The following is a 24,804-nucleotide window of genomic DNA, read 5'->3' as shown; positions in this document are numbered from 1 at the left end:
GGGCCCGGCTTTGGCCTTTTGAGTCCTCTGTAACCGTGTCCCAGTAGTCTTCGTCCTTATTATTCCTTCTGTTCCATGTGCGTTTCCTGTCACAGACCTTTAACCAGCCATTTCCTGAAAAAGCCCCGAGTGCTTTTTGTAGGAAATTAGATTTTTGAGGTTGTGACATAGGTTCTAGGGTTACACATTGCTGCTGGGCAATTACTGTTTCCAGGTCTTTTTAGTGGATAGTCAGGAAGTGTGCCCACCTTAACCTGTCCCCCTCCATTAAAAAAAGGAAAAAAACAATCCCGATTCAGTAGGCCACAAGGTTGTTTTGTTATTTTTCACCTTTTAGATCTTAAATCTATATATAGATTTATATGTAGATCCAAATTGAATATCCAACTTCTCAACAACATTGATAAAATTATTCACTTGCTTTTTATCCCACAGCGTGTACACGGCAGTCTTAAAATTACAGCGTCAACATTGGCACCAACAAGTGGTTATTAAAAGTAGATTAATTTACATTTTTGCTCTTCAGTTAGAGATATTAGCAAATTGGTTTTAGAGTCATTTGAATAATTTCACCTGTGTTTGCCCCCGAACCCGGAATGGAATCCAGCCTTCACGCTCAGCTGCATCCCCAGCCCTTTTTATTTCTTCAGAGAGGGTGTCATTAAGTTCCCTGCTTGGGACATGAGCTTGCTTCCTGCTGCCTCAGGCCCCTAGAGTGCCAGGGTTACAAGTGTGACCACCATTCCTGGCTCGTAGCTTTCTCTCTAGAGATATTCCATCTTTTATAGCTGCTTAGTGTACTGTATTTTATGGTTGTTATCAGTTGTTTTTTGTTCTTTAAAAATTTTTTTTAGCAAATCCCTTATTAGCTAGACATATGGGTTTGTTTCTATTCTTTTGGTATTAGTAGTGTGATAAATAGCCCTGTGTTTCTCTTTTTGCTAATGTGACTTCAAGATAGAGTCATAGACATGAAATTGCATATGTAATTTCCCCAGATCCTGCCAAATACTTCTACATGTGGTTGTATATTTGTGCATTTTCACCATCAGTAGGAGAATGTCTGATCACCATAGCCTGACTAGCAGTTTGTTGTCAAGTTTTTAGATTTTGGCTAGTCTGATGGGTAAAACAGGACACCTTAGTATAGTTTTTATTTACATTCTTGTACTTGAGAAAAGTTAAAGTTTCATATACTTAGGATCAGTTATATAAATATATATATTTGAATATATATGAATTCTTGGTATATTTTAAATTTGATATACTTACTAGTTTTTTCCCTAAGATTTTAGTTATGTGTCTTTAGGTGGTACACACTTATTCATGAATATATGCATCATTGGGATAGAAGGTGCAGATATTTTTCCCAGTTTGTCACATTTTTTTCCCATCCCCTGTTTGTGTTTTCTGCCATTAGGGAATTCATCCATGTTATATAAAAAAGTTTATCTCTGGTCCATTTGGAATTTATTCTGGTATATCCCAGAATAGAATGGTTATTATTTTCCAATAGATCTTTGAGAGAAAATGTTAAAATTGAATTATATTCCCTTGTCCTGATTTAATGCAGGCATTCTTACTTGTTTTAGAATGTTGTGAATTTAGGATGTCTTCATATCTAAGAACCCAAATTTCTACGTAGTTTTTAAAACTACTAAGGAAAAGGTAAAATTCAGTTTTCAGACTTTATTTGCAAAAAATGGTTTCCATCATTGAATTTACTGCTTTCTGGCATGTTTTCATAGGTTGACCGGGACCGAGACCTGCTCATTCAGCAGACCATGAGGCAGCTTAACAACCATTTCGGCAGGAGATGCGCGACAACGCCAATGGCTGTGCACAGAGTGAAAGTCACGTTTAAGGACGAGCCAGGAGAGGGCAGTGGTGTAGCGCGAAGTTTTTATACAGCCATTGCACAAGCATTTTTGTCAAACGAAAAATTGCCAAATCTAGATTGTATCCAAAATGCCAACAAAGGCACCCACACGAGTAAGTACCTCACTGATAACAAGCATCGTTGGAATTATTTTTTTGTTCATCAGGACACAAATCATAGTCATTATGTATCTTTATAGTGGAATAATTTTACTCTATATTTGTATTTTCATATAACTTTGTTCTAGATTAATGACAATCTTGATTAAACTAGTTGACAGGTTTGTTTATTTATTTATTTATTTTTGGTACCAGAGATTGAACTCGGGTCCTTGCACTTGCGCATCAGGTGGCGAAACCACTGAGTTAAATCCCCGGCCCTAGTTGGCAGTTCTAAGAGTTTGCTCTTCTACTGCCACAGTTATTTTGATGGGTGTTGGTGATTGTCCTGGTTTCCCCTTGTGGTGGTCACTTGATCAGGTGACTGTGAGATAGTGATGATATAAAAGTCAGTGAGCAAACTGCAGTCTTTCCTCCACCCCTGTATTAACATGAGATTTGAGTAGAAAATGCCTTTCTCTACATAGGCTATTCAAAGTGTGGTTCACAGGCTGGGTGCTGGTCTCCATTACAATTTGGAGATTGAAACCAGATGTAAACCGAACTGCATCAATAAGCTCACTATAAAAAAAGTAAGCTCACTATGTTAACTTAACAAGATTGTTTTTTAAGCAAAACTTTGTGTATCAGTGTCCTGGAGAGTATAAGCTTATCATCTTGTTGAGAGTCAGCACTTTGTGATTAGGGATCTTAGCTAATTTTCAAGATTACAATCAGCAAAATTTAAAATTGTGAAAATTACCAAACCCTTAGGAGATGGGAACTGCTGAGTTACATCAAGTAGGGACAGAATACTGATTGTTGTGTGTCGTAAGTGGATGGTTATAGATATGGAGGAAGAGAATGTTTTTAGACATTACTAAGAAAATCCTCGGTTTACCTAGGCCACCTCTGTCTCATCTGGATTGTAGCAGCCACCCTGTGGGGACTGCATGAGCTGCAAGAGAGGAGAGGGTGTAAAAGACGGGGGCCGTTGGCTGGCCTTTCATCGGCACTTTTCCCTGTGACTCCCTGTGAATTTGAAATAAAGGGTTCAGCAGATTTTAGGTTTTCCTAGGCACTCATAACATTTCAGAGGTATCTTTTTTGCCCAGTTTGGGTCGGTATTTAAAAATGAAACTGCTACTGTTCTGTTGGCCTGTGTTGCTTAATGCCCAAAACCCAGAAGAGAGACCACAGGTGAGTGATTATAATCATAGAGGAACCTGCAGCATTATTTACGATGAGATTAACATACCCCATTGCTACGTACACAGAGTGATCCAAAAACATGGTAATGTTTAAATACAATTTATTACAATATTACAGTAAAAAATATGTTGCCACTAATCTCCCTCACAATACTCCCCCTGGATGTGAACATGCCTGTGCCATCATTCTTGCCAATGTGCTTACTGTAGTAAGTTTTTTAATTTAAACATTCACTGTACTTTGAGATCACCATCTATATTTCACAGCTTTGATATGTCAAGGGGAAAATGCATGCTGCAAATCCTGAAGTCTGCAGTGAGTTTGTGGGTGTTCTGCACAGCCTGGTGCACAGCTCTCAGCGCAGGGAGGGGCAGCACTAGCGACAGACAGCAAGGAAGAGGCCCTGCCCCCCTGTCCCCCGGCTCCACTCAGGTCTTCGCACTGAGATGTAAGGTAGTTGTGTTTGTATTTATCTAAATAAACTATGTTTCATCTTTTCTTCTAGGTTTAATGCAGAGATTAAGGAACAGAGGAGAGCGAGATCGGGAAAGGGAGAGAGAAAGGGAGATGAGAAGGAGCAGTGGCTTGCGAACAGGTTCTCGGAGAGACCGAGATAGGTATATGATAATTCTCTTACTGAGTACCACTCTTCTGGACAGATTGGACATAGGTTGTAAATGAATGAAAGAATCTTAATTACAGACTGTGTTTTAGAAAATGGAAGTTTTAGCCCAGTATCACAGTGATGCAGGTCTGTGACCCCAGCACTCAGGAGGCTGAGGCGGGAGGATTGTGCAGGTTTGAGGCCAGCCTAAGATACATAGTGAGACCTTGTCTAAAAAAAAGGAAAGAAAATGAAAGTTTTAAGGTTTGGACATTACTAAAAAAAAGTTCTTTTCTAAAAACCGAAAGGCAGTTGAAATTATATTGCCTTTTTATTTATCCACTGAAATTCCTAATTGTTTGACATTTTTATTACATTTATATCATTCTTCCCTTAGTTTATCTTCAAATCTAATTTTTGGCAAACTGTGATATTGAAATCTTTTGATTTTTTTCTCTTTTTGGAATGGGTTGCATTTTACTTTTAATTAAAATTTCCAGGAATTGATTTCTGATACCTTAATGTCCTGTTCCCTCAGAATCAAATTATACTTATAAATGTATAGTTATCCAAGTGACAAATCTGGCAAGTCATTACATACTTCCCAGGCATCATCTGTGTAGGGACCCTGCCACCCTGATCGTTACTGGGGTGACGATGTTTGTTTTACTTTACATTGTTTTGCTGATCTATCTGCCTTGCAGTTGAAGGGGATGAAGTCATAAGAGCTCCTGCTTGCTCCCTCTTCTCCCTCTTGCAGAGACTTTAGAAGGCAGCTTTCCATCGACACCAGACCCTTCAGACCTGCCTCCGAGGGGAACCCTAGTGACGACCCCGACCCTCTGCCAGCACATCGGCAGGCACTTGGAGAGAGGCTGTATCCCCGCGTGCAAGCCATGCAGCCAGTACGTGCAGTGCACTTAGCGACTTCTCAGCTAGCTCTGGCTTTTTTCCCCACTTTTGAATGAAAGTAGCTGTTTAAAAATTTGTCAGCTACTGACCAGCCACATGATTGAGGTCTGTTTTTAACTGTGTAGTAAGCAGCATAGGAAAGAGTGAGTATTGCTAGGTTGGAACACTGTCTTCATTCTGCATAGCACATTCCTTGTATGCAAAGAATCAGTTATGTATGGTATTTATTTTTATCACTATTTGCACAAATTATTGTTACTTTCTGAAGCAGGCGCTGTCTTTAGCAAGCCTTAGGTGGAACACGCTGCCAGAGTTTACTGCTGCTGAGTATTCCAGGAAGGTTTTTATTTTGAATCTTCTGTTCCGTTTCTTTTATATAGTGGAAGACCTATAAACTAGTTGAGTTTTTTCCTTATGCATAATTGTATGTACATATTTTGTAACAAAAAGAATAAAACAGAGAAAGCCAACTGTATTTCTTTCAGTAAATCCTTAGCCTTATAAAAGCATCTTTCTGGGCCAGGGGTGTAGCTCAGCGGCACAGCACCTGCCTGCCAAGCACAAGGCCCCGAGTTCTATTCCCAGTACAACAACAAAAAAAAAAATCTTTCTCTCCTTTTCTTCTACACTAAACAAAAGAGACATTTGTGGTTCTCCCATGAAGGAAAAGAGAATGAGAGTATATGTGTTTACTTGTGGAACTCAGAAACATTGAAAAGACTTGTGTGGCTGTGACAGCCATGCGAGCTGTGTGTGCGTGGACTGCTCATTGCTCATCAGGTCTCGAGAAGCTTCCAGTTCACACAAGACCTTACCAGTTCAGAAGGTTGTGTTTCTCCTGCTCTGGCTTCTCTTTCTCTCTCTACTTCTTTTTTTTGGTACTGGGTATCAAACTCGGGACCTTCCACTTGCGAGGCAGGTGGCAGAACCACTGAGCTAAATCCCCGGCCCTCTACTTCTTGATTGTAGATTTTGACAGTCATTTTCATAGAGAGGGCAGGTAACATCTACTCATCATTTTTAGGCATTTGCAAGTAAAATCACTGGCATGCTGTTGGAATTGTCTCCCGCTCAGCTGCTGCTTCTGCTCGCAAGTGAAGATTCTCTGAGAGCAAGAGTGGACGAGGCCATGGAGCTCATCATTGCACACGGACGGTAACGTGGACACTCAAGAGGCATCTCAGTAGTGTCTACCAGAGTATAGTACTTCAGATGCTTTTAAAGTGGTGCCTTACAGTCCATGAGCGAGACAGCTGAATCTCTTACGTTCCAGGATGGTAGAGTTTTACCAGTCACTTAGGTTGTAAAAGATCTTCTATGTACGTACTAGATATTTAAAAATGGCTTAAAAGGCCCATGTGTGGTGCCGCACAACTGTGATCCCAACATCCTGGAAGGCTGAGGCAAGAGGGTCACAGGTTCAAACCTAGCCTGGGTAACTTAGACCCTGTCTCAAAATAAAAAGCAACTCAACTTGAAGGCCTTGGGTTCAGCCCCAAGTGCAGGGTGCTGTCGGATGATACTTCAACTAAGGGCACATCAGACTCTTCTAGAATTCCCCTAGTGGCGAGAGACCACATTATACTCAAAAAAACCTTAGGATATAGCCCCTAACTTCTTGCGATAAGTGTGCAATTTCTTTTAGGCCTCTAGATTTACCTTAAAAATGTATGCAAGTTTTTGTTTTCTATTCTGTAATATATTTGTTGAATATAGATTTAAATGTATCTTAACAGTTAGATTACTTATCCCTCTTTTCCCAAGGTGACAAGTAAAAGTGACATTCAGAAGCAAGGCCATCCTCACTCTGTGGCTTTATCCTAGTTTTGAAGCTGTGAGGTGTCAGTGATTATAGATAACTTCCGCAGTGGTGGAGGATGAACCCAGGGATTCGCCCAAGCTTTAGCTCTGCCGCTGAGCTACGCCCCCAGCCCTTAGATAAAAATGTCTGTTCTTTCTTTCTAATCGTGATGTTTGATTGAGGAAGTAGCTTGGATACAGTCCGAAAGGGTTGGATAAGCCGGCAGGCTGAGGCCTGGCACTAAACAGCACTTCCAGAGCATTTGAACAGGTCAAGTCAGAGACGCTCAGGAGCAGTTTGTTTTCTGTTACTGCTGCTTTCCTTCCCTGGACTTGTATGAATTGTTTCTCTGTTCATCTGCCTTGTGGCCGGAGCTGTCTGATGTAGCTCACTGATGTAGCTTAACCTATTACAGAAAGTTATACGTGTGCATTTTTAAGATTTTGTAAATATGTGGAGTGATTAAAATATATGGTGATTGTTAAAATTTAAAAAAAATTATTACAGAAAAAGACACATTGACACATCCCTCTCCAAATGCGCCTTACACGTTGAACTGCTTATCCTGTTGTTCTTGCTACTTTCTGAAGCAGTTCTGGAGTCCTCTTTCCTGAGTGTCTTTAGTTGTGCTCCTGTGACTGCCTCAGTATCCTGAAACCACTCAAACTGCTTGCTTTTCGTGGTCATTTTGACTTTGGGTAAGAGCCAGGAGTTGCATGGTGCCAGATGTGGTAGATGAGGACTCACTGTGATATTTTTATGAGCCTGTACTTGGCAGCAGCATTCACCGTATTTTTTTCATGAAACCTCCTAAAGACATAAAGAGGACTTCCAGAACTGCTTCAGAAAGTGGCAGCAGAGATGGGATAAGTGTGTTTGTTTGAAGAGGGGTCAAGGGGATTTTGAAGGGGTTTAAATGCAAGGTGTCTTTTACTGTAACTTTTTAAATTTAGAAATTCACCATATATTTTGATTATACCACCTTCAGTGTTGCAATGTAGTAGTATTTTCAGTTGAATGCAGCTAACATACAAAATTGACTATTCACTTGGCTTTGCATGAACAATGAACTTAGTATTCTAGAATTAGTAAATATGCTACAGAATTTGATTCCTCTTTAAGATTGCTTCCTGAGCATTTTTATGCTCTTGTACAGTACCTGCTCTGAGCCTAATTTCCAGGACCCTGGTGAAGGCTCCATTTATTTTGTCTTAAATCAATAGCTTTTTGCCCATGATCTAGAATCATATATGCAGCATCTAGTGGGTTTTTAGAGTGTGTTATTGACTCCCCTGCTCCTTAGAACTCCACTAAGACTAATTAAGTGCCCTGGATATTTGTTGACCTCAAAATGTTCATGCATTTATAAATTTTTATAAATGTCAGCTAATACATATTCTGATAATAAATTCTAAACATTGCAATTATCAATGTAAATGCCTTTTCATTTATTTTTAGGGAAAATGGAGCAGATAGTATCTTGGATCTTGGATTATTAGACTCCTCAGAAAAGGTACAGGTAAGGAATATTTTGTTCATGTGCTAATAAGTACTTAGATTTTAATTATAAGGAAGTTCAATGAAGGGGGAAGAAAATAGGACTTAGGGAGGAACTGATTTTACAAGTAAAATGGATAATTGCAGTAGAGTGAGAGAAGCAAAGGTAAGATAGGTGGCTGTCAGATACAGAATCAGGTAATAAGATTGGTGTAGTTAGGGCTGCATGTGACCCTGCTCACTGTTCCTGCTTTTTGAGCACACAGTTAAGCTGTAGTTAACTAAACTGGAGATATCATGAACTGAACAGCTGGAGAGAGGTGGTGTAGAACTCTTAAGGACTTTTTCCTCGAGGAAGCAGTTGATGGTAGCAGTACTCCAAACCAAACTGAACTGAACCGAAAAAAGCACCATAGTCTAGCAGTAAAAGAAGCCTTAGGACATCCCGTATTACTTCGTGAAGCGCATCTTATGCTTACTAGGCTATTGGAGAACTTCCAGTGCCCTCCATGGGGGGCAAACCCACTCTCATCTCAGCTGGCTTTTTGGGGGGGGGGGTGCTAGGGATTGAACCCAGAGCCTTGTGCATGCTAGGCAAGTGCTCTGCCACTCAGCTACATCCCTACCTACCCCCAAATCTTACTTCTTTAACTGACTACAACTAAAAGCTCTAGATAAAATATATTTATATATTTATTTGTTTATTTAATTTTTTGGTACTGGGGATCAAACTCAGGATATCTCACTGGCCAGGCAGGTGCTATGCTGCTGAGCTACATCCCCGGCCCAGCTCTAGATAAAATATAAAAAGGGAAGTACTTGAAATTTTTGAAAAGTAAGCAATCGCACACAGATTGGAGAGGGAAGTCAGAACTTGAGAAATGCCTGATGTTGTGCCTTTTCAGGCAGGCAGGTAAAGTGGATCCTTGTTACTCCATCTTACCTGAAGACGGTTAAGGCTTTGGAAATTAAACTGCAGTATAAACATCTTCCCAAGTGGTGCATACCCAGGGTTCACCCAAACAGAGCAGCAAAGACTGTGCACACTCAATTAGCAATGCAAGTCCTGCGCTACTAAGATCTCCCCAGCCCCAGCGAAACAGAAGTTTCCACATCATTTGAATACAAGCCACCTTCACAATTTGATACTTAAATGTCCGAGATGCAACTGTTCAAAGGCCCTAAAATTACTCAGCAGACAAAGAACCAGGAGAGACTGGCCAGTTTTAGGAAAGGGACCAAAAGGTGGTGACAGTGATATGATCCAGTCTCATGCTATATGAGAGAGTAAATTGAAGGACAAAGGTTCTCAGCAGAGAAATAGAAAGTTAAAAAGACAGAACCAAACTGGAATTTTAGAATTGAAAATGCAGCATATGTAAGAAAGTTCACTGGATAGGTCCAAGAGCAGAATAAAGGTGTCAGGAAAGTGTCAGCTTATGGGTAGGTAGAAATTATCTCTTTGGAAGAACAGATAGAAAAGATTTTTTAAAACAAAACAAACAATTTTAGGACTTGTTTCAACACAATATAGAAAACTAATTCATGTCTTTGGAGCACTCAGAGAAAAAGAAAGCAGTTCCTTATAGGAAAAATATTTCAAGAAATAATAGCTGAAAAATAAACTTGATGAAAGGCATAGATTTACATATTCAAGGTCAGTGAGCTCCATGTAAGATAAACTAAAAGAAAATTATGTTCAGATACATTAGATTGGTTCTACCACATTTTTTAAAGCAGCCAAAGAACATTGTCTTACATATAGGAGATAGTATTTTTTAAATTAAAAATAATTTTTATTAGCACACGTTTGCAGTACATGATGGCTACATGGAAATAGTATTTTGAAAGCCAGCAAATTTCTTATCAAGAACTGTGGAGGGGGCCGGGGATTTAGCTCAGTGGTTTCGCCGCCTGCTGCGCAAGTGCAAGGACCTGAGTTCAATCCCCAGTACCAAAAAAAAGAACTGTGGAAGCTAGAAGACTGTGGAACCTCATCAGAATGCTGAAAGAATTGTCAGTCTTGCGTTTTATATCCAGTGAAAATGTTTTTCAGGCATTAAGGTGAAAGAAGCTGACTTGAATTTCATTTAGTGAATGTATTTAACAGATGTTTGTGCACAAGGTTTATGTATCACAATTCTAAAAAGGTGAATTAATTATCCTTAGGCAAGGTGCGGGGGTACACCTGTAATCTCAGCACTTAGGAGGCTGAGCCAGGGAGAGTCACTGCCATGAGTTTTAGGCCAGCCTGTGTTCTACCTCATGAGCTCAGGGCCAGTCTAGACTACTTAACAAAGACCCTGCCTCAAAAGATATGTGTGATGTTGTCCGTGTAAATAGGGATGTTGCTCTGCGTCCCCACTTGGCTCTGAATGATTTCACAGAGAACGTTCATACATTTCATTTCTTTGCCTAAGTAATTGTGGGGCTTCCTCTCTGCTACTCTCTTATTAGGAGAACCGAAAGCGTCACGGCTCTAGTCGAAGCGTAGTAGATATGGACTTAGATGACACAGATGATGGTGATGATAATGCCCCTTTATTTTACCAACCTGGAAAAAGAGGATTTTATACTCCAAGACCTGGAAAAAACACAGAAGCAAGGTTGAATTGTTTCAGAAACATTGGCAGGTAATAACCGTCACCTTAACATGTGGGGTTTGGGAAGGAGGGTGCTAGGGTTGGATCTGGGGCCTTACCATGCAAGGCATGCACTGTACCGCCGAGAGTCACTTACAGCTCCTAGGTTTTGTTTTTCTTTTAATCATTTTAATGAGAAATTTTTTAAAAATATTTGTTTTTAAATGGGGTGTATATTCTGTTTCACACTGGATAGAAATAAGGCTGTAGAGAATTCTCAATATTATATGTATATTTATATATGTGTAGGGTTTATGTATCTACAGTTGTTTTCTAATGTAAATCTTATTTGTTTGTTTTTATGTTTAGGATTCTTGGACTGTGTCTGTTGCAGAATGAACTGTGTCCTATCACATTGAATAGACATGTCATTAAAGTGTTGCTTGGTAGAAAAGTAAGTATTTTTGATGAACCGGACAGATTTTACAGTTTATGTCAGTGCTAGCACACTGTTTATAGTGTTCATTGCAATTAAATTCTGAAGTATCACAGTCATTATAATTTTTAGACACTTAACAGCATAGGTCAGTTCTTCATCTGCAGGGAGGTGCCCTGTGGGATGGGCACCCTGGGCAGGCTGGTCCCAGCAGCCTGGATCCTCTCGCACACCAGCTTTCCCAGCCACTTGGGGCTTGTGTGTTTATAAATGGTAAAGAAACAGTGTTATGCCTGGCAAATCATAGCACTCAATAAACTTTATCCATTATAATTAGTTGCCCCAGGTGGCAGTGGAGAATACAAGTAGTATTGGAAAGAGCATTCCAGCTTCAAAATATAAGTTAAGATTCACGTGGGTGGCACATAAAAGAATGTGCAAAACGTAGCACAGCATGCTTGTTATTTTTCCCTTGGTGGTGGAATTAGCTTAATTTTATTGTTTTGGTAGTCTGACGGGTTGGACATTTCTTTATCATGGGAAAAGGGAGAAAAACCTTTAAAATTAATATATAATGCTAATTATGAAGCTCTTGATTTTAAAAACTTTCTTAAAGAAGTTACTTGATACAAACAGTGAAATATTAGTCTTTTAAGACTGCATATCACACAGCTGATATAAATTGGCACCATTAACCCACCTCACCTTATGGCTGTGTCCCATAAAAGCACCTGTGAGAAGTTGGGTGAGCGGGCAGCTCATTTCCAGGTCCCCTTTCTGTCTCTGTCAGACACAAGCTATGTTTCTCTCAATAAATTTTTCCTACTCTTAAAAATAAATAAATTAGCACTGTTAAAACCATCGTCTGCTAATAATTATCTTTAATCAAACCTGCTGATATGTATGTGACATCTATATCCATCCATCCGTTTTTAAACTCTGGCCCTATTGAATTCTTAGTATTCCAGTTAAAATATTCTTGTGTAAAGAATTAGACTTGGAGCTGTTAACATATTGAGTCTTTTTTAAATTTTCTTTTGGTACCGGGGATCCAACTCAGGTCCTTGCACTTGCGAGGCAGGCGGCGGAACCAATGAGCTGAATCCTTGGCCCTCGGGTCTTTTTTTTTTTAAAGTAGTGCTAGGGATTGAACCCAGGACCTTCACACTGAGCTGTATCCCCAGCCCTTTTTGTATTTTTTATTTTGAGACAAGGTCTTGCTGAGTTGCTAAATTGCCCTGGGTGGACTTTTAACTTGCAGTCTTTCTGGCTCAGCCTCCGAGTGCTAGGATTACAGGCGTGCCACCATGTGAAGCTGATTCTGAGTCTTTTACAGGGTTTAGTGGTGTCACTTTGGTCCGAGTTTAGTTCAGTGATGTGACGTGTGCACGTTAGTGACTTTGTTTCAGTGCCATATTTACCATCTGGATTTAATCTGCATCTTGTGATTATCGTCGGGAGCAGACAGGTTGTGCGTCTGTTTTTGAGCCGGCTGCTGCACAGAAGTGAGCTCAGTGGACAGACGGTGCTGGCTTTTCAAATACATTGTTTTGGGAACTTGAAACACTTACATTGGCTTTACATTTTTTTTCAGGAAATAACTGTCTTTTTTGTTTTGTTTTGTTTTTGTTTTTTTGGTACGGAGGATCGAACTCAGATCCTTGCGCTTGCGCAGCCGGCGGTGAAACCACTGAGCTAAATCCCCGGCTCAGGAAATAACTTTCTATACTTTGAAAATTAAAGGAATTGTCCAAGCCAAAGATTTATTAAACTTTACCAATTTAAAACAGCACATACCTAGTGGGAAATTTTCTATGAATGTACCTCCAAATTAGATAAAATATCACAGATTTTAATTTATTAATGGATTGTGTGAAGTTTTTCGTAATCAAGTCTCACGGCTGTTTTCTCTTCTTAGGTCAATTGGCATGATTTTGCTTTTTTCGACCCTGTAATGTATGAGAGCTTGCGGCAGCTCATCCTTGCTTCCCAGAGTTCAGATGCGGATGCTGTTTTTGCGGCGATGGATCTGGCATTTGCAATTGACCTGTGCAAAGAAGAGGGAGGAGGACAGGTGGGGCAAATGCACAGTCTCTGGATTCTGCAGGAGAAGTGGGTCCCTCTGTTGTGCTTGCTTGTGTAGAAGCAGGACAGAGAGGTGGATGTGCATGCACTCAGAAAGAAGAATGAGCCTTCGAGACGGAGAGGAGGGATTTCTGTACTTAGGCCTAAAATGTTTGTAACTCTTAAGATATTTATCAGATAGAAACATCTTTAGATTTTAAAATTCTGGGAAACAGCTTTGTGTACTGTTAACTTATCATTGCTTTTACAAAATCACCTTTAAATATCACTGCCAACTTTTTCACAGGTTGAGCTCATTCCTAATGGTGTTAATATCCCGGTCACACCCCAGAATGTGTATGAATACGTGCGGAAATATGCAGAGCACAGAATGCTGGTGGTTGCGGAACAGCCGTTGCATGTGAGTGCTTTCTAGAAAGTGGTGTCGTGTGGTAAACTAGCTCACTTATATCCATCTCATCTGCAAAAACCCAGATTTTCAGACCAAAATAAATTATGAACCAGGTAAATTAAACCTTAATTTGAGAGTGTAGACCAAGTACTCGTTTTCTGTTGGTTAGAACTACTTGGAAAAACTATGTAATCATTGGAAAGTGGCTTTGGTGAACAGGTTTGCAAAGGATGCCTGTAGGCTACTGTGGAGGGCCCAGCACCACCACACCACGGTGACCTGCTAGATGCTAAGTATTTCTGCTCCCTGTGTGGGACAGATATGCAGGTCTGGAGTCATACATTCGGAGTTCAGGCCCATGGCCTGCTGCCCTCTAGCTAGCTGTGTGACATCTGCAGACTGTGAAGAGTAAATGATTGCTGCATGTAAGGTACTGTCTGTCACTGGTGGGCTGGGTCACAGGCCTGGATCTGGGCCCCAGCTCTCTGCCCACCCCCAACCAAGAGCATGACAAAACCCCCTAAAAGTGGGAAAATGAATTTACTCACAATTTAGCCAGATTGGGAGGGCAACTAGCTTACTGCCCTTCTGGCACGCAGAAGCACTCCAGTTCATAGCCAAGAAATGGCCGTGTGTAGATAATAAGCTTTGGCCTAGAGGGGTTGGAAGTGTCTGTCCTCCTAGGCGGCAGGACGGGGAGTGTGCTTTACACTCACTTGAGAAAGCTAGAGAACCAGAATATAACCCCCCCCCCACCCAGGAATTGAATGCAGGGCCTCACGCTTGCCAGATAGGCGCTGCACCACTGAGCTGCATCCCCAGCCCCAAAATCCTAGTTTTAAAAAACCCATTTTTACTTCTCCATTGTAGCACTTGAAACAGTTCTTTGCACATGGCAACTTTTCAGTAAGCTTCTAGATTTTGATTCAAGTCTGGGAGGTTCGTTGGTGGTAGACATCCATTTCCTAGGTGGTAGACAGGATAACACTAGGACAGACTGCAGTTCCTCTCAGTGAGCACAGCTGTTTCAGTTTCCTGGCACATAAAGCACTGTGTCCCTTTGAACTGTCGTGTATACCCCATGCCTTTCCACTTTCTGCCATTCTCTTCTGAATCTATTAAGAAATTCAAAAACACAGAACTTAATATTTTTCTCTCTGGTTTAAAGTGGGAATTAACATTCTTAGAGACGCCTGTCAAAATTAGATGTTGAGCTTTAACAATATAAATAAATACTACATAGAAAGTAAAGTACTGGATTGTAATATAAAATAAATTTTTGAAATTCTCTAGGCAATGAGGAAAGGTCTACTAGATGTACTTCCAAAAAATTCATTAGAAGATTTAACAGCAGAAGATTTTAGGCTTTTGGTAAATGGTTGTGGTGAAGTTAACGTGCAAATGCTGATCAGCTTCACATCTTTCAATGATGAATCAGGTAGGAAATTTGTTTACATGTTTAAGGAATAAACTGTACAATTTGGTCAGCATTTTCTGAGTTTCTAGTTCTTAGATCTGCTTCAGGACCTGGAAAGTACAGTGTTACTTGGGCATTTAAAATTTTTTATATTATTTTTAAAGGTATGGTTGAACAAAATATTTTGAAGGCTTAGCATTAGCTGAATTTTTGTAGATTTTAAAGAATGTATGGTTTAGGGCTGGGGATTTAGCTCAGTGGTGCCACACCTGCCTTGCAAATGCAAGGTCCTGAGTTCGATCCCCGGTACCAAAAAAAAAAAAAGATTATATGGTTTAGAAAAATACAAAAGAAAATCATTAGTGAAGAGCCAGGCTTGGTGGTACACACCTGTATCCTAGCACTCAGGAGGCTGAGGCAGGAGGATCACTGCAAGTTCAAGGCCATTCTGGGCTACATAGCAAGACCCCATCTCAGAAGAACAAACAAAAAAAATACTGAGTAAGAAAAAATAATCCATGTGATAATGGTACCAGTTCTCCCTGATTGATGTCCCTTAAACAATAAAGAATTTGTTTGCATGCTGTTTGTTTTGTAGAGGCGCACCAGCATCACTTTAAAAGACAGCAGCACCCAAGTATATGTAGAATCAGGAGAAGTCGGGATAATTCTCCCAGAGCAAGCTTTATCTCCAGTGTTTGATTTGCTCTGCAATTCTTCTTTTAAAGTCCCTGAAAGTAGAAATGGATTTTAGCTGTATCTATGCTGTAAAACATTGGAAGCTCACAAAGTTCTCCATGAAAGGGTTACATTTATAATCCAAAATTATTGTGTACATAAAGATGTCAATATTTTACTTTTGTATTTTGTTTTAAATACAGCCAGAAAATTTAATATGGGTAAATTTTCTTTTTCTCTCTTTGTGCTTGGGGGTAAATACGTAGGTTATTCTATAATAGTTTTGACTAATGTGTAGGTTTCTAATTTTTCTATATTTTGAGACAGGGTCTTGCTGTGTAGTTCAGGCTGGTATTGAACTCACAGCAATCCTCCTGCCTCAGCCTCCCCAGTGCTGGGATTACAGGTGTGGGCCATCATGGGCAAGTTTTCAATATTTAAAGAATTTGTCGGGCCAGGGATTTAGCTCAGTTGTTTCGCTGACTGCTGTGCAAGAGCAAGGACCCGAGTTCGATCCCCGGTACCAAAAAATAAAAAATAAAATAAGAATTTGTCTCATTTTTAAATCAGAAATCTAGGAGGGGAAAGCAAGCCATCTAAAGAAATTGCCTAAGGCTTAATGAGCAGCGCAGGCATCATTGGGAAGGTTTCTAGAAACAGAATCTCTGGTGTCCCCTCCTTACCCTCACATTCAGTGAATGAATGAGATTCTGCATTTTTAAGGATCCCATGTGATTTATAAACTCACAGAGAAGCACTGGTGAAGGCCTGAGAAGAATCTTGTTTTCCAGCTGTGCCTGCTCTAAAGTCCTGTGACTGCCAGCTGTGAGGCCGCTGTTCCTTTAGCAGAGGTCATCTTTAGTCAGGACTGGCCAGTCAGCTGCAGAGGTTTTGCATTATGCAAATGTTCCTAATTTCCTTTATTAGGAATTAGACACCCCTCAAATCTTAAGTAACAGCTTCATTTTGCATAAGACATTCAGCAGTATTCTGAAAACTCAGTACACTTTCTGTTTTTTATTTTTAGGAGAAAATGCAGAAAAGCTCTTGCAGTTCAAGCGCTGGTTTTGGTCAATTGTAGAGAAGATGAGCATGACAGAACGACAAGATCTGGTGAGTTTACGGCTTTGCCAAGTTCGTAAAAGGAAATATAGGGTTTTTTATTGCTAGGAATTGAACCAAAAGTGTTACGCACATCTACTGCTGAACTTTCCTCCCAGTCCTCAATTTTAAACTCCTGCAGGTGATAGCCTAAGACTAGATTTAAGTTTGTGATAGTCACTTTAATTAGGATAGGGAAATTGCAAAAGGTCAGAAATGAAAGACATTTCCTTTACTCTGTAACAGAATCCCTGAAGTACTATTAAACTTTGAAATCTGTATTAGCTGTTAATGCGCTGTCGTTAGCCCTAAAGGATACCAGCTTATGTTAGATATTTTCCCCCAAACCTTGAGGGATGCACTACAAGATCCCCAGTAGGTGCCTGAAACCAGCGATCATGTCCAACCCTGTAACTAATGAATTGTGTCTGCAACTTGTACTGCTTGGAGTCCAGTAACAAAACTAGCATCTGGGGGCCGGGGATTTAGCTAAGTGGTTCCACCCTCTGCCTCGAAAGCGCAAGGACCCGAGTTCAAGCCCTGGTACCAAAAAAAAAAAAGAAATGATCATAGCTCTTTCTTGCTTCACAGTTTCTGGATAGAACTGATCTTACTGAAGATCTTAGCCACCTTAGCATACAGTTTTCTAATTAAGTCAAGAGCTTTTCTGTTTTTGCTTGACACTTTGTGCCAGCTTGAACCACTGGTGGTACATGCGTGACTGTCGCGTCAGGTGGCTTGAACCACTGGTGGTACAAATGGATCTAAGCACTTTCATTGGTCTTTTTAATAATAAAATTAATAAAAAGTATAAATGGACCGAATCTAGTTGCTTGAATTTGAATAATTACTGCCCAAATAGAAATGTTAATACTATTTATACCAATTAGAAATTATTACAATTGATAAATGTATTAATTTCATTAAATTAAAAGAAATTTATATTTGTGAAGTTTATCAGTACTTAACATGTTCATGATGAGGCTGTAATTCTTTTGTCTCACTGCTGGGTGGCTCTGATTTGGATTCCATTGTCTGATGGGAAAGAGCTAACCACCAAGGAGCCCCAGGGGATGGTCTTACATGTATTGCCAGTGGTTTGAGGCCGTGGGACCATGTTAATTCTCTCAGTTTTAATATGGAAATCTCACAAGTACCCGATTGCAGGTGTATAATACGCATTTCTAACTCCTGTACCACAAATTAGCTGTAGTATAGTTTTTTATACCTTTTTCATGATTTCCTTCAGGAACTGTAATAAGACGCCGTCTGGTTTGCTAAACCCCACCTTTTTTTGCGTCACGGTGAGCAAAGACCCCTGAGAAGCGGTACCAGCCGCCTGGTGGGACGGTCGTGTGTGCCACAGCTGGCTCAGGCTGGTGGGAGCGAGTGCGTTCAGTTCAGTTCAGAGCTGCGCTGCAGCCAGGCGTGAATTACGGCCCCGTCAGGAACGTGTAAAAGGAAGCATTTTATGGCTTCTGTTTGGCATGTCTGAATTTCAGGAATTACTGTTCTTAGGCTTTGGGGCCATTACATGAAATAAAGTTACTTAACACAAGCAGTCAGTGGGATGCCCCAGGTGCCTGCGAGGTGACTGGCCAGTGAGCTGTGAGTCGTGTGAGTCTGTTAGACAGAGGGATGGCCCTGGAGAATGGCACCCAGTTGCCGTGTATTAGTTGTTTGTTCCTGGGATTTTCCATCTAACATGTTCGGGCCATGGCTGACCATGGATAGCTACAACGCAGAAAAGGGAGCCCCAGATGGGGAGGTGGCTGGTGTCTAGCACGTAGACTGAGGTGTGGAATAGCTTACGTGCCGTCCTCAGAGATGCACACCCTCCATCTTTGCAACAAGTGGCAAATCCCTGCAAAATTTTGAATACCATCTTGATACCTGCATATTAAGAGATACTAAATCTGTTATTTCAGTCCTACTTGTTACTAGCACAGAGCCCCGGGAACTCAGAGTTAGTGAGACAATGTGAACTTTGACCTCAGCAAGAACGAGTCTGAGCCGTGGAGCCCGTGTCCGCCATGGGTGGGCCCATGACCGACCAGATGAGTGTACTCATTCATCTCCGGGGAGCTTGCCTTGGGCTGGCGTGAGAAACGTGCAGGGCGTTCCGTCCCTGACTCAGTACGGCAGGAGCCTTTCTACTCAACATTCCTCAGGGTCCCTGCAGTGTTCCCCAGACTAACTGGCCTAAGTTCTTAGTACACTAAACCAGAGTGTTGATGAAATGTTTTAAATGATCCAGTTTCTGGTATTCCTTCTGTTATTTAGGAGGGGAATGGTTAACTTGTGCAGGAAAGCCACGTTTACAGATTCCCATTTACCCTAGGGTTTGGAGGCGCTCTTTAGGAGGGCAGGATCCTTGGTTTCAGCATTCCTGAGTCTTCCGGACTCCAGGGGCCTGCCGGGATTTCTCCACGATGGGGGACACGTTGCTCTTTGGTCCTAGCTGCTGCCTGGGTCAGTCAGTCATCCTAGTAACAGGAGTTAGGTTGTCCCTCAGATAGGTTTGATGTAGAAATCGGTCGGCATTTAACTTCCCTGGTTGTATGGCCCACAAGTGCCCACGAGTGTGTACATCCTATCTGTCCCTATTGCCTTCAGGGTGCCCTGAATGGTTTATTTGGATTCTCTCACCTGTCAATCTTTGAATTCAGGGCACCTTTGTTAGAGAAACCCAAATCAGTTTTGTACAGCCTATCATGGCTATTCTGTCTTGTCTATTTTTATCTATTCTCTAGTTTTTGTTTTTGTTTTTGGTACCGGGGATTGAACTCAGGTCCTTGCGCTTGCATAGCAGGTGACAAAACCACTGAGCTAAACCCTCAGCCCAAACAATTCTCTGGGAGAGACATTGCTCTGGAGTCTTTTTTTTTTTTTTGGTACGGGGATCTAACTCGGGTCCTTGCACTTGCAGGGCAGGCGGCGGAACCACTGAGCTAAATCCATGGGCCTAGTTTTTTTTTTTTGTTTTTTTTTTTTCAGTACTGGGGATCGAACTCGGGTCCTTGTGCTTGCAAGGCAGGCGGTTAAACCACTGAGCTAAATCCCCGGCTCCAGTTTTAATTTTTTTAAATTTGTGTACATCCTCAGTTCAGTCACTTAAGTTAAATCTTACTCTAGTTTCTGCCTTATACTGGAAGAAAAAATTGCTGTTCACTGATAGAAAACAAAAAAGAAAATTTTCTTAAATAACAGCCTCAGAATTTCCTATCACCAGCTTTAATTTGTGAGCATCACTCTTTCAATGTCTGATGAGAATTTACTTTTAGGGTTTAAGCAACACCCTTCTACCCTTCTTACCTGTTTTGGTTTCCTTTGTTTTTAGAGACAGGGTCTGTCTCACTGTAGTTCAGGCTGGCCTTGAAGAACTCACTGTGTAACCCAGGCTGGCCTTGAACGCACAGCGATCCTCCTGCCTCAGCCTCCTGAATTCTGGGATCACAGGCGTGCACTACCACACCTGGTGCTCTTTCTGTTTTGGGAGACCATCTTCCCCTGATATGCTGAAGGCGAAGAGCTTAAAGCACACAAGAGCATACATAATAGGGCTTTCCCAAACAGTTCTCCTGAGAATTATTACCGCTGCAAAATTATAGGGTTTCCGGGGTTAGTGGGTCAGAACTACATAGTGTGTGTCCCTCTTGAAGAGCACAGCTCACTAGTAAAGTCTCCCCAGCTTCTTGAAGGCTCAGTCATGCAGTCCTGTACCCCTGCCACACTCATTCTTAGAGCTTCCTTTCACCTGGAAAATAAGTGGCTGGACCAGCTGTTTTCCAGCTCCTCTGTAGCTCTTTGAAGTCTTTGTTGTTTGTTTGTGTTTTGAGACGGGGTCTTGCTTTGTAGCTCAGGCCAGCCTTGAATTCACTGTGCAGCCAGACTGGCCTGGAACTCGAGATGATCCTCCTGCCTCAGCCTCCGGAGTGCTGGGATTATAGGTGTGCACCACTACCCCAGGCTTCTTTGAAGATTTTGTAAGCCTTAATACTTAGAACAGTTTCCCCTCCTCTTCCCTGTTCCCTTCTGAAAAATTGTAGATGAGGTTTCTCATACAAGTGTTTCAGGAAATATTCAAGGAAGGTTTATCTTTGGTTTTTGTATGTAAATGGTTCTAAAAAGTAGGATTTAACATCTATTGAACATTGGGCCCAGCATTTAGCTCAGTGGTTTCACCACCTGCTGCTCAAGTGCAAGGGACCCGAGTTTGATCCCTGGTACCAAAAAAAAAAAAAAAAAAAGTCAAGCCAACATCTATTGAACATCATTTACTCAGTATTGCACAGAGTAGCCCTATAAAAAAATATATTAACATGGTTTATTTTATGAATTTTGACGTGCAGTCGATATTCCCCAAAACTTTAATTTATGAAATTATTTTGTATCAGAATGTAGCATTGATAATACAGTATTCCCCCCAATAGATAAAGGGCACAATAACTGTTTTAGATGACCTGTGTGTGTGCCAAGCCTAGGACTGTCATTTTTTGTTTTAAAAGTGTTTGGCATTTTCCACTGATAGATTCTCTATGGAATTTAGCCACAGAAAAGGACTTAGAAGCCAGCCATCCTGGTGCATGCTTGTAATCCCAGCTATTTAGGAGGCTGAGGTAGGAGGACTGCAATTTCGAGGTCAGCCTGGGCAACTTAGTATATGACCTGTCCTCAAAAAAACCAAAAGGGGGCTGGGAATGTAGCTCAGTGGTAGGGTGCTTTCCCTTAGAGAACATCTGGGTAAGTAGTTTCATGTTAAGAGGAGAAAACCAAGCTCCCAAGACAGTTTTTCACTTACTGTGACACTTGTTAAGCCTGCATACCCCCGCCCCTCAGTCACTTTAAGGTCTGGCTCCTCGTTAGTACAAGAAAATACATTTAAAACCCAGTTCAAAATAATGTGTCTTTGGTTTTCTGATGTAAGAATAGAGCTCTGTATATGTGTTGACTGAATTAACCCATGAAGGCCAAACTTGTAATTCTTATATTCCTGTTTAGGTTTACTTTTGGACATCAAGCCCGTCATTGCCGGCAAGTGAAGAAGGCTTCCAGCCCATGCCATCAATCACAATAAGACCTCCAGATGACCAACATCTTCCTACTGCAAACACTTGCATTTCTCGACTTTACGTCCCACTCTATTCCTCTAAACAGATTCTCAAACAGAAATTGCTACTTGCCATTAAGACCAAGAATTTTGGTTTTGTGTAGAGTATAAAGTGTGTAATGCTGTGTAATATTACTAGCTAATTTTGTAGATTTTTTTCCCATTTGTCTATAAAAATTTACAGAAGTTAAATGCTGTCATACCCCCTGGTGATACCTTAAAGAGATTAAATGCAAACATTCCTTGCTGAGTTCATAGCTTACAGGCCTGAGGAGCACTAGCAACATTTGGTTAAAACTGTTTGCTAGGCACCAACTTCTGGGTCTAACCCCAGCCAAAGAGGACAGCAGAACAACATGATTTACACTGTGATTTATCTTTTTGCTGAGGGGAAAAAATGTAAAATGTTCTGAAAATTCACTGCTGCCTTTGTGGAAAGTGTTTCAGCAGAGGTTCTTGTATAGAGGGTTAGGGAATTTCAAAATAAAAAATTACGTATGTTCTGTGTTTTCATTTTAACTTCTTTATGTGTTTAATTTGTGGTTGGCTGCAGTTGTATATCATGTATATGGGACTTGTCAAAAGTTCTTGGCACTCAGATCTCAGAGCTGAGGTCACTTTTACCTACACAGACCACTTCTGTTGCGTTTATTTCAGCTGCATCGAGCTCTAGGATACTAAGTGATGTCACCCGTGTTCTGCGTGTAACGTGTTCACTTGGGCGAGGGTGCTCCTTTGTGCATACGACGGGGCCGGTACAGTGCTTTCCCCACCTCCTCCTCGCTGTGTCCCTGGGTCAGTGCAGTCAGCAGGTGGCTGCCGTTCTCAGCCCCAACAGACATTTGTACCGAGGGAGCCTTCAGTTATGTAAACAGCCTGGGCACTTTCTGATAACTGTAAAATGTTTTATAAGATCATAATTATTGAAAATACATTTTGGAAAAATTTAAATGTTCATGAGCAGCTTAACTACTTTTGTATCTAACCTTTTTTAAGTATCTTGTTACATTTACTTTTTTAAATAAATTACAGAAGAAATGTCAAGTAACATTGAAGAAACAATAGTTTTTATTTATATAGTACATTTTTAAACTAAGGGCAATACACCGACATGTTACGTGGATAAAAATTTTGACGTAAAGAACTGAAAGTTTACATGCACCTGGACTGTAAGAAACAGAAGAAACTCAGCCCACATTTTACAGTTAGCAGAGAACCCTAAATGGCACCTGGCCAGGCCACCTTTTCTTTTAAAAATGGGGGAAGTGAAGCATGACCATTACTTGGCGTGGAAAGTCCAACTTGTAACTAAACTACCATTACATAGCCTGCACCCAATATCCCTGAACTCTTACGGCTTTCGTAGCTTTGCTCAGTGGCGTAATAAGGAACACTTTTCTTCACTGAGACTTAAACTAGTCACTTTACATGTTAAAAACGAAGAGAAAGATTCTCTAGACTCTCTTGCTTTTTCAGTCCCTATGTAGGACTTCTGGCCTCGGAATTGTTCCCATGTTCAAGGGCACTATGCTTTTATTACATAACTTCCTTTAGGAGACCGAGACCAATCCACATGACATTCTCCGCCCTGTTGACACTAAACATACTTAAAACAGAATGATAGCAGTAAAACTCATTGTATTACTTAAAACTTATACAACAACATGCTGTATTAGATATGTGTAAATTAGTCAAAGTGAGACATTGGTTTTTATGTCTAAATGCTATTTCTGAATAAATGAAATAGTAATTAGATTAAGAGCTGATTAACATCCATGTGTTTGAAAGACAAAATTTATATCACCTTAACCTCTGTATGCACATGATGGGATTGATAAGTATTACACGAGAAACAACTGTTTAGGACATTTGAAACCCTAATTGTGAATTTATTTTTAATAGTTATTGAAAGAATGAAATATTTAATGCAAATGTCTTAAGTCTTCCTAAATCAAGATTTGGGTTAAAATGCTTTTAGTAATATTAAAAGCAGAGTTTTTTTTAAAAGTAAAGCATAAAACGGTTCTAAATGTAAAATAAAGTCATGTAAAATAAAGTTCTCTTTTGGTCTTGTTCAGTGACTAATTATAATAGATTTGGAAAAATTTAGGAAGAGAAGACCAAGAATGAACTTTACTACAATAGGAGTTTTCGAAGTTTGCTGCTTCTACTCTCTCCTCTTTTTTAATCTGCATACTAAGACTACCCAGTATAGGGACCTACTGGGCAGACTTGAGAGTGTTTTTCATAAGATTGATTTCACTTATTAGGACTTCCTTCCAAACAACATTACTCTCATTAAAGATGTGATTATTTTTATGCATTTAAAAATACAAAGCTGAAGCAGGAGGATTGCAAGTTCCAGGCCAGCATGGACAACTTAGTGAGACTATTAAAAAAAAAAAAAAAAAGGTTTAGGGATATTGGTCAACTCAAAGGCCCTGGGTTAGGTCCTCAACAGCACAAAATAAAGGTGATTTCTCCAGCACTGAGGCAGTGTTCTCGTGCTTTGTGGCCTAGCGTGGGGGTCAGTGGCAGAGCATCTGCCTGGCAGGCACAGGTCCTAGTCGGATCCCCAGCGCTTCGGGAAGTGGTGAGATCCATTTGCAAGTTCGTACTGTGGATTCTTAAGCATCACTCTTCTCACTCCCTTTTGGGATTCAGTAAGTTTTGGTGGAAGCCAGAAGTCTCCATTCTCGACAAAACCCCCCTCCCCCGGTGATGCCGAAGCTTGCCCCAGGAAACATCCTTGATGGAAACAGAAACCTGCCCCTGGGAAAGTTCCTTCACCAGACTCAGGGAAAAGCCTCCTGCCCATCACCTGCTGCGGCATTGGGGTCTTCCTCATAGGCTGGTTGAAGTACCTTTAATAGACTGCCTGGGTAGTGACCAGAAATGTCAATATTTACATCAACCTAAGTAGACATGAACGTAGAGATTAATTCTTCACACACCAATTAATGTAGACATTATTTAAAATGGGACTTGTTCGGCAGGTGTG

The 24,804-nt window shown here is 40.7% G+C and overlaps 1 protein-coding gene across 8 annotated transcripts in view; it reads left to right on the top strand.

Annotated features, from left to right (window-relative positions):
- The window catches only part of Ubr5 (ubiquitin protein ligase E3 component n-recognin 5), a 115,433-nt gene extending 93,111 nt beyond the window's left edge, over positions 1-22,322 (top strand). For all 8 annotated transcript variants that reach the window (XM_021262742.2, XM_013074126.3, XM_013074124.3 and 5 more), the window contains 12 exons: positions 1,749-1,992; positions 3,695-3,806; positions 4,554-4,698; positions 5,730-5,860; positions 7,965-8,025; positions 10,461-10,636; positions 10,955-11,039; positions 12,940-13,095; positions 13,393-13,506; positions 14,791-14,935; positions 16,620-16,705; positions 21,695-22,322. In XM_021262742.2, coding sequence (XP_021118401.1) covers positions 1,749-1,992; positions 3,695-3,806; positions 4,554-4,698; positions 5,730-5,860; positions 7,965-8,025; positions 10,461-10,636; positions 10,955-11,039; positions 12,940-13,095; positions 13,393-13,506; positions 14,791-14,935; positions 16,620-16,705; positions 21,695-21,907 — 1,668 coding nt within the window. In that variant the 3' untranslated portion in view covers positions 21,908-22,322. The remainder of the gene's footprint in view (positions 1-1,748; positions 1,993-3,694; positions 3,807-4,553; positions 4,699-5,729; positions 5,861-7,964; positions 8,026-10,460; positions 10,637-10,954; positions 11,040-12,939; positions 13,096-13,392; positions 13,507-14,790; positions 14,936-16,619; positions 16,706-21,694) is intronic.
- Positions 22,323-24,804: the final 2,482 nt, after the last annotated feature.

The sequence above is a fragment of the Heterocephalus glaber genome, unplaced genomic scaffold, assembly GCF_053883595.1.
Source record: "Heterocephalus glaber isolate CG9 unplaced genomic scaffold, H.glaber_assembly_v1.0 deba00001556, whole genome shotgun sequence".
NCBI lineage: Eukaryota > Metazoa > Chordata > Mammalia > Rodentia > Bathyergidae > Heterocephalus > Heterocephalus glaber.
This window is presented reverse-complemented; position numbering and strand designations above follow the sequence as displayed.